Raw genomic sequence first — 16480 nt, 5'->3', positions numbered from 1 at the left:
CTGAGCAAACCCATGCAGAACCATCTCTCTCAAAAACCACACGCGTGTAACATGCGTGTCACACTCGCCAGGTGAACGAGCAGAGGACAGCCCGGAGACCCACAGACCCTCCATGCCCACACCTCGACCCAGAGACCTGTAAGACACACACACACACACCCTCAGCCAGAACACACTATACTATCACAATATCAGATTCACTAACAGTTCATCACTGCGCTTCTTTTAGGAAGAAACCCAATCCTGCTTCCATACCGGTACGCTCATCTAATCTCTATAAAAACAGTCATGCATTATTTACATCAAGACATGTTGTGAAAATGCTCATCATTATTGCAGAAACCAAGCATTCCTCACAGAGAGAGTGACGGTAAGTATCAAAATATCATATCAATAACAAAAGCAATGGCTGTGTTCAGAATGCAAAAGTATATGATGCATAACATAAGGACTGTCCAAGTTAATGCATGCAACTTTGAGCACACTTTGGCAGATAATTGTGCATTATAAAACAAAACATACTTTTTAAAAATCTCGATTAATTGAACATTTGACCTCGATTGCGATTAATGAATGATTATTGTGCTCTTTTTTTTGCTTTGCTTTTTTTTGCCCGCATAGTTCACTGATAAGGTTTGTACTGTAAATATTTTCAGTTTTTTTTATTAGGAGTGCAAAACTTACAACATAGGGTGAACACAGAACACAACAACAAAACACAAAAACAACAATAAAACAGCAGTAATAATAACAGCAAGGTGAAATAAGCAGCAATGACATAATAATAGTAATAGTAGAAGTATTTAAATAGTAATAGCATGTATAATAATAATGATAATATTTTGTGATGACGGCAACAGTATTATCAGTAATAATAATAACAGTAATAATACAATAATGGTAAATGGACTGCTTTTAATATATGCATACTATGCGTAGAATAATGATACTAAAGATGGTGATAAGTTGTATTGACGGCAATAGTAATAATAATAGATAACATTGATAATAATGATAATAATGATAACAATAACAGTAGTGGTACTCATAAAAAACAAACAAAACAAAAACAAACAAACAAATATATATACATACATACACATAATAATAAAAAATAAATAATAATAAAAATAAAAAGATAATATTTGTGTTGACAGAAAAATAAATAAAATCAATAATAATAATAACATAATTTATATCAATAATAATAGCAAAAGTAATAACAGTAATAATAGTAATACTAAATATGGTGATGATAATATTTTGTATTGACAGTACAGTTGCAATACTCATATAAATAATAACATAATAACAATAATAATAAAAACAATAGCAATGCTAAAGATGGCGATGATAACATTTTGCGAGGACGGCAACAGTGATGTCAATAATAATTACAGTAGTAACAACCATAACAATGACAAAATGACAATAGTAACAATAAAATATGTACTGTAAATATTTTCTATTATTAACCCCTTAACTGTCACCGTCCTGCTGATGGGACACCTGGCACTCTTTTTTTGATTGCCTTTTTTGTATCATATATTTGAGTAATTATCATAAATTAGGTATCATTCGAAAGCTTACGAACTCAAAATTCATCCTGTGAAAACCGTTTTGAAATTGGACGTTGCGTTACTGTTACTTTAAATTCTTCTAGCGGGCTCCTCCCCTAGTGGGCGGTGTCATGTTACATATTACAACATTTATTTTAACTACTTTAAAATCAAAATCTTTTCTAATCTTGACAAAACGCATGTCACCGGAAAGATCTCAAGGTTCCATTTAGAGTTGGGCGATGTCCCCTAAATTGGCAGTTGACGATGTTTACAGTAAAACATTGCGATGGTCGATGATATCGTCATTTTTTTTTTAGGTAGGTAATTTAGTATATCTCTTTACATAAATACTATTTTCTACTTAAAACTATAATTTCGTTATTTTACTAACCCAAATAATGATTCATCCGCTAGGTTGCACGTGAGGGGAAAAAAGTAGCTTCCTTCCAAGAAGAGTTGTGCTCTTTTTATTTTAATATATCTCTTTACATAAATACTATTTTCTACTTAAAAAATTATAATTTCGTTATTTTACTAACCCAGTGTTTTGTATGTGAAGCTGTTTCACGTGAATATTACCACAGGAGGGAAGCACAAAGCTTTGTTTAGCCTAGAAAGGAAATACATTATCACTTCTTTATTCTGTTTTGCGATCTGGTCAATCGATTTTCCGTGAATTTTAACAATAGGCCTAGTCCATTTTATCCCAATGGACATGGACATCTCGTTTCTTTTCCCAAATCTTCACTCACGTCGCACCCTTCGCAGGGGATTATAAACGTTTCTTCCTTTCGTTTGCTTATAATCAGGGCTCTGAACCGGTTCAAGGAACGAAAACGAAAACCGGAAACGAACGAAATTTTAAGAGGAACAAAAACGGAAACGAAATCAAAATCAATTTGAATCGTTATGAACAGAAACGTTAATTTGAAATGACCATTAACCGGTTAATAACGTTATTTTATCGTTCTCTTTAATATTTTAATTTGGCAGTGACCAATCATGAATAGAGTAGTACAGCATTTGACGTTGACGGATCAAGCGTGAGTGAAATGCACCAGTCATCTATGAATCTACCAGTAACGCAAGTCAGTATAGAGCGCGCATTTTCATGCCTCAAGTACATTTCTTTCTACAATGAATGTGCAGTTATTGGAGGACATTCTTTTCGTACGTTTAAATAAGCAGTACGGACTTTACGCTCAAATAGTCTGATTTAGGCTAGTTTGTGGATTTCGTTTAAGCCTATCCAAGTAGGCTATAGCATCTATCAAACATTTTTCCTATAGTCTTTCAGATTGCCAATACAGGTCAATGTTTTCTATATAGACGGTTGATGCTTCGTATTAAATGGTGTTATATTGCAATAAATGATCAAGCTTTATTAGCTGACTGAATTTGATTATGTGATGCAAGGACGTGTTGCGCAGTGTTTGCTTTGAAATTAGCAGTTGACGGTGCATTAAAAGAGCAATGGTTATCCAGTTTATTTATTCTTTATTCATGCAATTTTTAAAACAAGTCGTGTTGAAAAAAAGTTATGTACAAAGAATGTTATCACTCTTCTGAAAATAATTCGGCATAAGAGCCACTTTAGATTGTCTAACGCTCCATTAAAACAGGTCTGCTGTTTATGCTTTGTAATTCTAATGCATGTATTTCTGGTTTTAAAAATGTTATGAATTAAATATTCAAGTTTAATTACCATGCGTTACCATTATTGAGTGAAAATAAGTCTATTTATACATATTTGTTTAAAGTATAGGCTAAATTAAAATAACGTTATTAACCAGTATTTTTTCATATCAAACCGTTTTCGGAACAGTAATGTTTATTGAGGAACGCAAAAACGGAAATGCTATAATATCGATTCTGCTCGGAGTGAACCGATTGATATTTTTTTCCGTTTTTAAGCCCTGCTTATAATTAAGTCTATTATAACTATTCACATCCTTTACTGTGGTAAAGTATAAAAAACACAGTAGGACGAATACCTTTTTACTTCAAATTTTATTTAACACAGTTTGTTCTTGTTATTAAACTTGGTAAGGCGCGTCGTTTTTTTTTTATTTGAATAGCGCATTTCACACACACGCCGGTGTTTTTAGTTTCGTTTTCTCTTGCAGTGAATAATCAAACATTGCCTAAATGTCTTTACCCTGTGGAAGATAAAATAAGTGTTGCTTTGCAACATCAGGAGAAAACATGAAGACGAAGATATTCGAGAAGAAGGTGTCTATCCAGCTCGTGTCATTCCTCTCAAAGCGCAGAGCGGTATATGACGCATCTTTGCGGGGAAATAGTATGAATCAAATATTTTTTAACTAGTATTTAATTTTCTTATATTCTTTAGGGTACCATTATTTACTGATAATCTTTTGGATGTTTTATAGGCTGTAGTGTGTTGTTTCACTGACGGAAGTGCTAAAATAAACATGAAATGGATGTTTCAGCCTCAAATCATTTCAAAATGTAGGCTATATATCTGGCATAGACTACAGTATTTAAAATAGCATATATGCATTAGTTATATTCTCAATTTAATTTGCAATTATATATTTTTAATATAGTTTTTAGTTTAAAGCTACACTGTGTAACTTTTTTAGTCTATTCTTAGCTAAAAACACTTAGTTCTTTCAAAAATATATGTGCTCATTAATGTATATTTACTTCTTTCAAGTAATAAAGTATTCTCATAAGTTTATAATATGCCATTGAAAATACATTAGGTAATGGGATCTAACGGTGGTCGCCATGTTGCCCCTCCATCTTGAAAGTACATTAGCCAAAGAGGGACATACCCGTAAATTCAAGCTTCGCTTTTCGCGTTTTAACCGGTTTTAATACTCGATGGCACTGTACAAAATTCTCTGCCTCGCGCATGTGCGCGTCAACTTGTTCAGACTTGTCTGGTGCATGTGCAGAGAGTTTTCATCTCAGCTGCATCCAGTGACAGAGTTATAAGGAGTTTTCCTGGCTTGTTTATTCCTCAAAAGTCTGTTTTTCCTTGTGTGGTATTTCTGTGCGTTAATAACTCCGTAAGTAATAATAGTTATTGTCATTGTAGTTGTGTTTCAGAGTGTGTCATCGCGTAAATCAGTTGATGTCACCTCAGAAGTATTTTTGTGTCAACATACAATAGCGTAACGCTCACCTATTTGAATAATCATTCAGTTATTTTGTTATCAACAATGTTTATTCGTTTTTAGAAAATATTTGCTTGTAATGTATGTTGTATCAATGTATCAGGTCTGATCGGCATATTAACAATTGTTATACAGAGCGCACTGCAGTGCTAACGTTAAAGCGCCGCACACACTTTTGTAATCCGACACCGCTTGTTAGCAGCGGCAGCTCCGCTACTTTTAATGCAGCTGCCTTTAGCGCCTATATATGGTACAATAAGCTCTGGTTTACGGTTACATTATACAAATGTATAAGTATAGTTATACAGTTCTTAACTGTGTATGTATATTCCTTATTTGTTCTCTCACAGAAACCACATTTATGTACATATCCACGCAAACCTGTTTATGCCTTGCAATTGGATGACTGAATAAACATTACTAGCATCAAAGTTCACTCTGGATTAGCTGCAGTTCTTTCTAGCCGAATAATTAGGCCAGTTGAGTTCCAACCATCCCACTGCGCACAGAATATCCCACAGGCACCGTGTCGAATGTGGACGAGGTCGAACTGGAAGCCATGTTAATCTTGGACTAAATCGGCCACCGTAGGAGTTGAAACGAAATCGGAATTGAGAGGAACAGAAACTAAAGTTCACTGGATGGTCATATACCTTTTCACCACTAGATGGGGGAAAATATCACACAGTGTAGCTTTAACTATAGACAAGGATTAGTGCGTGTCGCACTCACAAGACTCGCAACAGGTGGCGCTCCATCGTGATGTCGGTCAACCAACCCTAGTTCCAGTTTGTGATGGAAGTGACATTTGGACAGAAATTTACAGGAAAATGCATCAAAAAAACAATCAATGGAATGTGGACGACACCCGGTGGCTATTTTTGGTACAGCGCCTAAACGACATCTCATGGGAACTTTAATTTTTGTGATGTCAACTTCAAATTTGGAACACAACTTGGTTAGACATATGGCTTTGATTAAAACAGTTTTGTAAAATATATATTTTATATAAAGAAAAACATATTTATTACAGTATTTTTTATTTACAGTAAATTTAAACTTCCATAACTTTTTTACACTTTCATATTTTGAATTGCTTTCTCAGCAGCAATAATCAGCCGAGTTTCTGCATTAAAACCAAAGCATTCTTGAATTACAGCCCTTTAAGTTTGGATAGAGTATTTTCATGTGTATTCTCAAAAAGGGGGGTGATTAAAGGTGGGGTATTTTTTTCTAATGAAAGTGCATTTCTTCGTGATTTTAAAATACTTGAAGGAAACGGTTCACTTTCAGCAGTTTTTGTCTATGGGGCAGATTTCTGCTTGTTGTACATCAGATACAGATAAATTAGCACATAGGCCTACATTACATTTATGTCAGAGACACGACACACCTCGGCTCTCTGTGTCACAGGAAACAGCTCATGAGCAATGAACGGAGAGGTTTTCCATAACGTGGTTCTTGAATAGTGCACAATCGCTTTGACTAATGGGGCAGAGTCACGTGACTAAAACCGAAATTACATGGGAAAATAACGTTGGTTAGATTTCGGTTTCGATTAGTTATCGGTTAATAGTCCAGCCCTACTTTGTGGGATAATGACTCAGATTCGACGACTACCAAAAGTTGCATGCATGACTGCTCGCATGCATGCGTTCACTAATAGTACTGGTCGTGTGGTTTTGAATATAGCCAATGGCTTATAGATGTAACCATTATGAGAGTTTCCAGGACGTTTATAAAGTGCAATCTTAACTATGAGCTTTTGTTGGTTTAGCCTCATCCACTAAAACTGCACCAGTAGCTATACCACGAAACGCCCCGGACGCCGTGTCGAGCCCATCGTCAACAGGGTGCAATCGAGCCAGGTGATAAAGCTTTCATTTTCTACCATAAGCATAAACTCCCGCATTATTACTAACAGAACTCCTTTTCTGCTACAGGATGCCTCTGCCTCGACAGCTTCCCTCCCAGAGTAAGATCCACGCTTATTCAATGTGCAATACATGCAATTAACAGTACTTATACTAAAGCCTTTTCTTTTCTGTCTGTTTATTAATGTTATTGTATCCAGGCAGGGGGACGTTGCCTCCAGACAGCAGATCAGCTATTGAAGAGGTGATTCACATTCTCTTACAGACTTCCTTTAAATGCATTTATATGAAAGGGGATTATGGAATACAAATAAATAAAACCACCTCGCGATTAAAGTCATTATGCACGATTAAAGTCGGAATTCAATGTTGAGAATAAAATCATTACATTTTGACAATTAAGTCTTTGTGTTTAAAACTTTGGAGAAAAGTAAAAAAAAAAGTCAAAATAAAATGTTGAGAATAAACTCAGAAATTTGAGAATAAAGGTGTTTTGAGAAAAAACGTGTTAAATTTCGAGAAAAAAGTCAAAATAAAATGTCGAGAGAAAAAAAAATTTCGAGAATAAAGTTGAAATAAAATGATGAGAATAAAGTTGTTGTTTTGAGAAAAAACTTGTTAAATTTAGAGGAAAAAAGTTAAAAAATGTTGAGAATAAAATCATTATATTTCGAGAATAAAGTCTTGTCTTGAGAAAAAAAAACTCAAGAAAAAACATTACATTTTGAGAAAAAAGTTGTCGTGTTTCGAGAAACTCGTTAAACTTTGAGAAAAACATTACATTTCGAGAAAAAACTTGTTAATTTTCGAGAATATGGGACAGGGATCACAGATGCAAATTAGCTATTTAGCTAACTCTGGCACAACATTTGTGTTGTGCATGGTCCCTGTTAAATAAATAAATAAACTAAACTAAATAAAGTTAAAAAAAAATGTTGAGAATAAAATCATAACATTTCGAGAATAGACATTAAATTTCAAGAAAAAAGTCGTCGAGTTTCGAGAAAAAACTTGTTAAATTTCGAGAATGAACTCTGAATAAAATGTTGAGAATAAAATCGTTAAATTTCAAGAAAAAAGTCCAAATAAAATGTAGAGAATAAAATCGTTAAATTTCAAGAAAAAAGTCCAAATAAAATGTAGAGAATAAAATCATTACATTTCGAGAATAAACATTACATTTCGAGAAAAAAGTTGTGGTGTTTCGAGAAAAAACGTTGAAAAACGTGTTAAATTTCGAGGAAAAAAGTTGAGAATAAAATCATTAAATTTCAAGAAAAAAGTCCAAATAAAATGTAGAGAATAAAATCATTACATTTCGAGAATAAACATTACATTTCGAGAAAAAAGTTGTGGTGTTTTGAGAAAAAACGTTGAAAAACGTGTTAAATTTCGAGGAAAAAAGTTGAGAATAAAATCATTAAATTTTGAGAATAAAGTCTTGTCTTGAGAAAAAAAACTCAATTTTCAAAAAACTCAATTTCAAGAAAAAACATTACATTTTGAGAAAAAAGTTGTTTCGAGAAAAAACGATTTTCGAAATGTAATGATATTATTCTCAACATTGTATTTCTACTTTTTTTTCTCCTCTGAAATGAACGAGTTTAATCTCACATTATAATGACTTTAATCTCGAGATGGTTTTATTATTTTTATTTCTGCTTGGTCCTAATCCTCTTCCGTACATTTACTTCTTTAAGTATTTCTTTAGTTCTTTTTTTTATTGACGAGGTTAGTCTCTGACAGAGAATGACAAAATGACCCTGATGTTTGTGCGTCTCAGTCTGCAGCACAAGTACTATAATCAAGAACTTCCCAGCATGCACTTACTCTGTCAGTCTAACAATCCAGTTCTCTCACACAGGAAGCTGGTGTGTATAAAAAGGTTTGGTATGCCAGCAGCTGTGACCGCAAGACAGCAGAGGACGCTCTCATACGCTCAGCCAAGGCATGTCCGACCTGCACTAAATAACACTGCATTTTACAACTGCATTCAAAATTACAGCTAATGCAAGTGGCCAAGAGAACACTGACATATGCATCATGCAAGTTGATTGTTTTGATGATTCGTGATGATGCATTTCCAAAGTTATTATCATCTATGTACATGTATATATACATTTATGTCACTACATTTTATGTTATGTAACCTTGGCATTACATTTCATAAAACTAGTTAACACTGCTGTGAGAGTTTTTCTAATAAAATGGCTGAGGGAGTGACGGCAAATTTAGCTTCTTTCAAGATCAATGTAATCAGCCTCATGCCATGTTTTCATCTTTTAGATAATTCAAAATAATTGTAGTTTACGTTCACCACTATATATTAGGGATGCACCGATATGAACATTTTGCCCGATGCGATAACCGATAATTCTTTATATTTGAAAGCCGATAACCGATATACTGGCCAATAAATCTAAATCCAAATGTTTATACAATTTTGAGACAATTTTGAATACAATAACAAAAGTCTCAGCATTAAAATCCATGTCCCAAACACACAATTATGATGTTTTTATAAAAATTTGATGTAGCATATATGTCAGACTTGCGATGCACATGTCGCATTAACTTTATTTTCCTTTTTGAAGTGATTCCAATCATATTTCAAGCAATTCAAAACCATCATGTCGAACATCTGAAGTGTCTCAGCTGAAGGAAATAATACATTAGTTGTCAGCTTTAATATATCGGCCAAATATTCTTATCGGGCCGATAACAATAACATAAAAAATTGGCTGGTACCGATATGATGGCCGATATATCATGCATGTCTACTATAGACGACTTCTGCTTTTGAGAACCCCAAAATGTGAAAAGGGTTCATGATTTGATGATAATTAATGAACTCAAAAAGCACTAATATATTAAAAAGCAGAAAATGTGGACCGTGCATTGACCAGACTGTTGGCAGACATTAGAAATGTGGAACAAACAACCGAATGATTATCAGATCCTCTTAAAACATCACCAGATTATCAAATTATAACTCGCTGCTGTTAGGGATGCACAGATATGAACATTTTGGCCGATACCGATAACCGATAATTCTTTATATTTGACAGCCGATAACCGATATATTGGCCGATAAATCTAAATACAAATTTTTATGCAATTTTTGAGAGCCTGAATACAAAAACAAAAGTCTCTGCATTAAAATCCATGTCCCAAACACACAATTATGATGTTTTTATACAAATTTGATGTAGCCGATATGACAGACTTAAATGTCGCATTAACTGTATTTTCTTTTTTGAAGTGATTCCAATCATATTTCAAGCAATTCAAAACCATCATAGTGAACATCTGAAGTGTCACAGCTGAAGGAAATAATACATTATTTATCAGCTTTAATATAACAGCCAAATATTCTTATCGGGCCGATACGATAACATTAAAAATGAGCATTTGTCGATACCGATATGATGGCCGATATATCATGCAATGACTACTATAGACGAGTTCTGCTTCTGAGAACCCCAAAAATGTGTAAAGGGTTCATGATTTGTAGAAAATGTATGAACTCAAAAAGCACTAATATAATCAAAACCAGAATATGTGGACTGTGCATTGACAAGACTGTTGGCAGACATTAGAAATGTGGAACAAACAGCCGAATGATTATAAGATCATCTTAAAACATCACAAAATCACCAAATTATTACTGGCTGCTGTTAGGGATGCACAGATATGAACATTTTGGCCGATACCGATAACCCGTTATATTTGACAGTCGATAACCGATATATTGGCCAAAAAATCTAAATACAAATTTTTATACAATTTTTGAGAGCCTGGTTACAAAAACAGAAGTCTCACCATTAAAAGCCAAGTCCCAAACATTTTGAAGAGATTCCAATCATATTTCAAGCAATTCAAAACCATCATGGTGAACATCTGAAGTGTCTCAGCTGAAGGAAATAATCCATTATTCATCGGCTTTAATATATCCCAATAACATTAAAAATGAAAATATATTAGCAGACATCACCAAATCCCCACATTATTACTGGCTGCTGTCATTCCTGTATCTCAAACATTAGAGCAACGCCGCGGTCATTGGGTTCGATTCCCAGGGAATGCATGAGCTGATAAAGTGTATACCTTTAATGCAATCAATGCAAGTCGCTTCGGATAAAAGCATCTGCCGAATGCATGAATGTAAATCTCAGCCTGTCCCTATTTGAGATGTAATGTTGTCTGATTGTTTTTCAGGACGGGTCTTTTCTGCTCAGGAAGAGCTCTGGTGTGGATGCGCAGCAGCCGTACACACTGGTGGTGTTTTACAACAGCCGAGTTTACAACATCCCTGTCCGCTACATCGCTTCCACCAAACAATATGCTTTGGGGAAAGAAAAACAAGGAGAGGAGGTAAAGAAGGACACGCTGATACACTGACCCCTAGAAGCATTTGGACACTTAAAAGTCAGCATTAGACAGAAGTTGCTTTCTGCATTGGTTTTCTGCGTGAATGCCACTCAAAATACACAAACCACATCTAAAATGGGAGAGATCTTTGAGATTGACTGTACAAATACATTTATATACACAGGTATATTTTTACAGACTGCCGAAAGCCACAGAAAAGAGATGCAAATGGATCTGCAATTCACAGAAACAACGTGACTCCAGGCAGCGAAGCGTAGATTTTACGTTTTTGTTTTTGTCAAAACTCCTCAATTAAATATTTACCATCTTACATTCTACACAATTGGATGTTTTTAAAAAACACTGACAAAAACTATAGGGCTGGACGATATATATAACATTGATATATAAGTGATCACGATTCACCTCTATATCTTTTATTGTATTTATATAAAGCGTTCACAGGCAAATTTGCTTCACGTATTTCCCCGGCGTCAAAATCAGGCTCATAATAATATCAGGAGACTCGATTACTGGCAGTGTCACTATCCATGGATCACTGGATCTTTGCTATGTTGGGAACACTATACAGAGTCTAACCTTTAGTTTAAGCTGATAATCGTTTACTCACAAAAATCCATTTCGATATCATATTCACAAATAAAAAATGAACGTTTTGCACTTCAGATAAGTGTGACTTAAAGGTGCAGTGTGTGAATTTTAGTGGCATCTAGTGGTGAGGTTGCGAATTGCTTCCGCACAACACTCACCCCTCCCTTTCGAAACACATAGAGCAGTGTTCATTTCATTGACGAATAATTTTCGTCAACAACCTTTTTTCACTGACGAAAACGAGACGATAACTAAATAAAAACTAGTGTTGGATGACAAAAACTATGATGAAAATCAACTATCATTTTCATCAACAAATAAAAACGAGATGAAAATGTTAGTGAGGGACGATTAGGGAAGAGATGGGGTCAGAACTGATGTCCTGTGTAACAGATGCTGATCTAACCGCTGGAAAACACACCAGCTCACACACACCCAATCCAGCTCCAGAGCGGCTCAATCCATCAATAACACACATTTATATCAGGCAATTGTTTATGAACTAATGCTGATGAATAATGACAATGTTAACTTCACCATGTTTATATAGTAATATGTTTTAGACGGTTGTAACAATGCATACTTTATCTCCCTCATCTGAACTTGAATGAACAGGCGCAGACATTTCAAAATAAGAGTCCTGGTGTATTTCGAGCTTGTTAATTAAAAGTCACGTATTATATATTTGTTTTTGGTTACACAATAAACTGTATTTAATTTAATTCCAATTTAATTCATAGTCAGGAGGAAAGATCAGTATTTGACACATATTCAATAAAGCATCAGGGTTATAATAGTTCACTAAAACCATTAAAAACTTGAAATGAAATAAATGTTAACTGAAATAAAAATAAAAAAATAACACTTATTTGAAGCTTTAGCTTAACCTGATATGGCCTACTAACTAAAACAGAAATACAAAGCTATAAAAACTATATAGATGTTTTTAAAAACAAACGAAAAAGTGAATTGAGCTCTTTCGTGTATTTTTTATGTCAAATACAAAATGATGTCAAAATGAGAGTTCAAGTGACAGTCGGTTATGTAATGCTTAAATGCTTAATGTATTACAATTGAACTAAACCCATTAGATTTTAGGAGACTAAAACTACTGTAGAATTAGTCGACTAAAATCTTATGATATTTAGGCCCGGTTTCACAGACAGGGCTTAGACTAAGCCAGGATTAGGCCTTAGTTCAATTAGGAGATTTAAGTAACTTTTATAAACGTGCCCAAGAAAAAAACATTACTGGTGTGCCACTGACACATTTTAAGATTTGTCAGTGCAAGATTCTTTCAGTTAAAATAGCTCAAACATGCATTTTAGTCTAGGATTAGCTTAAGCGTTGTCTGTGAAACCGGGGGTTAGTCGACTAAAACTAGACTAAAACTAAAAACAATTCAGGTGACTTAAATATGACTAAAACTAAATCAAAATTTGCTGTCAAAATCAACACTGACGTAGAGAAGCTACAGTGGCCAACACAGGACAAAAATATCGTCGTCTGAGACAGCAGAGAGTAGCTCGCGCTCTGTAGAGCAGTTTGTCCCTTTAGGGCTACTGTAGAAACATGGCAGCATTGGCCCTGTCCCAAATGGCACCCTAAACCCTCACGTCTTCCTCTGAGTCCGCACTTTCACTTTCACATCGCTTTGACTGCTGGGTAAAGTCCTCTGCGTAGCTCGCAAACTTGCGGGCTCAGCTGAAGTGCGCATCGAGGGCGCATAGCAGCAGCAAAGGGGTCGCTCACGAGCACCCTTCTTTAAGCTTAAATGACGAATGGGACACCCTACAGTCTTGTTTGACCGAAAGTGCACATGAAGTGTGCCATTTGGGACAGGGCCATAATGGCGATTTCACTGTAAGGCGACCATAGTCATGGGCATCACTAGACTCATTTTAGGGGGGCTTCAGCCACCCCTAAACTTCTGCCCAGCCACCCCTAAAAAATGTGTGATTAAACTTTATCGTTTGTAAACTTTATCGTTATTAAACACAAACTTTATCGCCGCTCGTCAATGTCAAAATATTTGAGAAAACCAATCAAATCAGAGTAGGCGGGCTTTATGTTCACAGAAGCTGCTGAGGCTGAGCGCGAACTTTAGCAGCGCGACGCGACGTCAAGTGCGAGATGTGTAGCTAAACTAAACATTTGATATTTAACAGCTGCTTCTTTAAATCAGAAATGTTAAACAAATGACAAAAATATTCACGCAAATGAATAAGCTTGTGTCTAATTTCGCCATTTTGATTTAAATAGGCCTGTGTAATGTAATTTATAATATAATTAACAAACAAGAAATTTTAACTAAAACATTTTCTTCAGATTAGGCATATTATGTGTAGTAATGAATGTGTGCATATTGTAAATTAATAATTCCATGTGTAGCTCTCAGTAAATAAAAAAGCTCAGTTTTTTCAGCCTGTATTGGGCATAAGATTAGTAATGAATGTGTGCATATTGTGAATAAATTTAATAAATTTAGTTACCTAGATTTCCTTTTAGCCTTCAGTAAATTAACATGTCTATGAAAATAGACCGACGAAAATGGAAAAACTTTATCAGTCATATCTGCTCACTGACATGGTTTTCAAGCTGTTATCTAATTTTTTGCCGTTCAGAACATCTTAAAATGCACATATGTAGATCAGAGAAATCAAAATTTCCCCCGAACTACCTCACATTTGGGATCTCAGTGATTATAAACCTGCCTACATTGTATGACTAAGGGATGTACAATATGGTCATGCATTAATATTTTGCTTTATAAGTAATAATAAACAGCCAATATCCTAATATGCATACTAATAAGCTAGTTAATAGTGAGAATTGGACCCTAAACTAAAGTCATACCCTCACTGGGGGCTAAAATGAAAATCCTAGAATCGCCCCAGACAGTGTGTGTGGATAGAAACGGCTCATTCTAAAGGTAATAAAAACATAACGGCTCATTTTGTAAGGTCTTTATACTCCTGTCAATAGAACCTCATACATATTACACACCGCACCTTTAAGTGTCCAAATGCATTGCATGTGGTGAAAATGGGTTGTCAGCTGTCAGTCACTACTAATCTATCATCTCTCTTCCTCTCTAGCGTTTCAGCAGCGTTTCTGACATCATTGAGAACCACCAGAAGAATCCTCTAGTGCTGGTCGACTCTCAGAGCAACACCAAAGACTCCACCAAACTCAGACATGCAGTGAAGCCATGAAACAACAACAGCTCAATCTGAAGACAAATATAACTGTACTGACATACAACTGCGTGACAGTTTCACGTCTTACCTTAATAGATGATGGAAACACATCCACGCTGGGACTCGCGGTTACTTGCTGCTACTTTAATAACTTATTTTGGTGAATGACATGTTACGGGCCGTGCGCGCAACACGCGCTCGTGCGTTCGAAAACAGCAGCAGCAGCAGCAGCGTAGCAGAAACAAAACAACGCGGTATTTTTAATTTGACGCGGCGCCGAAAAGCGGAGAAGTCCGTCCGTGTTGCGCATGTTTACATAGAGCAGCCATTTTAAAATACAACAGCAAAGAAGAGAGCTATATAAGAAGATACGCAAATAAGGTACAGTTTGTATCATTGTATAAACATTTTGTTTTACTTTGTATAAGGTGTGTGATGTAAAAAATAAATATCTTTTTACTTCAAGTTCTTGTGTTGTGTACTATGTTAATTCAAATGATTTTACATAAGGTGGACTAGTCACGTGAGTGGATCCAATGCAAAAATAGCCTATTCGTTGGAGCATACAAGCTATTTTGCAAGATTATGTCATCTAAAACATACTATAATAATATAGTAAAACATAAATATCCTCCTGGGACCCAGAAAAAAAAGTGTTTTGTATGTATTATTTGTTCATGTCATTACATTGTTTAGAGCATAAAAACAAATGGGGAACATTTTTTTTTAAATGCTATTTTATTCATATGTTATGATATGTCCTCTGTAGTCGACACCAAAAAATACAACGACATGAAATTGCATGTATAGGCAATTTATTTGTTTTTTGCACTGATTTTTTTAAAACAAACTTTGTTTAAAGATGATTCTGAACTATGTTATAAAAGATATAACGGAATTCATTGATATACCATTTTACTTTATGCAATATGTGGATAAAATGGCCATACTTGGGTTTTCCCATTCAATACAATGAATTTGTCCACGGCGTCTAATTTGCATATTAATGTGTTCTTGGTGCAACATGTAAGGAAAATAGAAGTGTAATAATGGGAGGAATAATTGGCAACATTTTCATAATAATATCTAATATTTCATTGGAATATTGACTTTCCCTATTCACTTGTAATGTCTCCAAAATGCCTGATAAACATAAGTCCTGACATTTATGAAATCAATGCCCTGTTCTGTAACAGAAAGTCATATTTTGATTAGAAACCCCATAACATTTTCCTGAGATGTTGATTTATAACATACAATTTGAAAATTAATTAATCCGATTTAAATTATAATGACAAAATATTATCTTATTTCCAAAAGAGGGCTAAACATTAATGTCAGTCGTTTTTAAAGACCAAGAAGAAGTTGTTGTCCTGGTGAAACCTCCAAACATTTGGTATCTCTGCAAAGCCCCGAATGTGCTCTTTCCAGGACATCCAGACTGTGACATGTATGATGTCAGAGAAAGTCACTAAAATATAATGTCCACTACAGTGGACAATAGTCTATTCCTGGGTCCCAGGAGGGTATGTCATCTAAAACATACTATAATATAGGGTGACCATATTTTAATTGGTTATTTTAAAAACCAGGACACTCGGCCCGGCAAGGAGATACTCAAATGATACTCGAAGTTTACTCAAAGATTCCTTATTAATTTCAATACATTTAAAGTATGCCCCCTCTGGATAGAAAATTGTTATATTAGGGCCAGG

The 16480-nt window shown here is 34.8% G+C and overlaps 1 protein-coding gene across 4 annotated transcripts in view; it reads left to right on the top strand.

Annotated features, from left to right (window-relative positions):
- blnk (B cell linker) overlaps positions 1-15229 on the top strand; it is a 56062-nt gene extending 40833 nt beyond the window's left edge. For 3 of the 4 annotated variants that reach the window (XM_079843627.1, XM_079843626.1, XM_079843628.1), the window contains 9 exons: positions 72-138; positions 230-257; positions 340-370; positions 6486-6576; positions 6652-6683; positions 6783-6826; positions 8447-8530; positions 10801-10956; positions 14664-15229. In XM_079843627.1, the coding sequence (XP_079699753.1) occupies positions 72-138; positions 230-257; positions 340-370; positions 6486-6576; positions 6652-6683; positions 6783-6826; positions 8447-8530; positions 10801-10956; positions 14664-14780 (650 nt within the window). In that variant the 3' untranslated portion in view covers positions 14781-15229. The remainder of the gene's footprint in view (positions 1-71; positions 139-229; positions 258-339; positions 371-6485; positions 6577-6651; positions 6684-6782; positions 6827-8446; positions 8531-10800; positions 10957-14663) is intronic. The other variant, XM_079843629.1, reaches the window with a different exon arrangement.
- The last annotated feature ends 1251 nt before the right edge of the window (positions 15230-16480 follow it).

The sequence above is a fragment of the Gobio gobio genome, assembly GCF_949357685.1.
Source record: "Gobio gobio genome assembly, chromosome: 18".
In the NCBI taxonomy this organism is placed as follows: Eukaryota; Metazoa; Chordata; class Actinopteri; order Cypriniformes; family Gobionidae; genus Gobio; species Gobio gobio.
The sequence above is the reverse complement of the archived record's forward strand: the minus strand, read 5'-3'. Positions and strand labels throughout refer to the sequence as shown.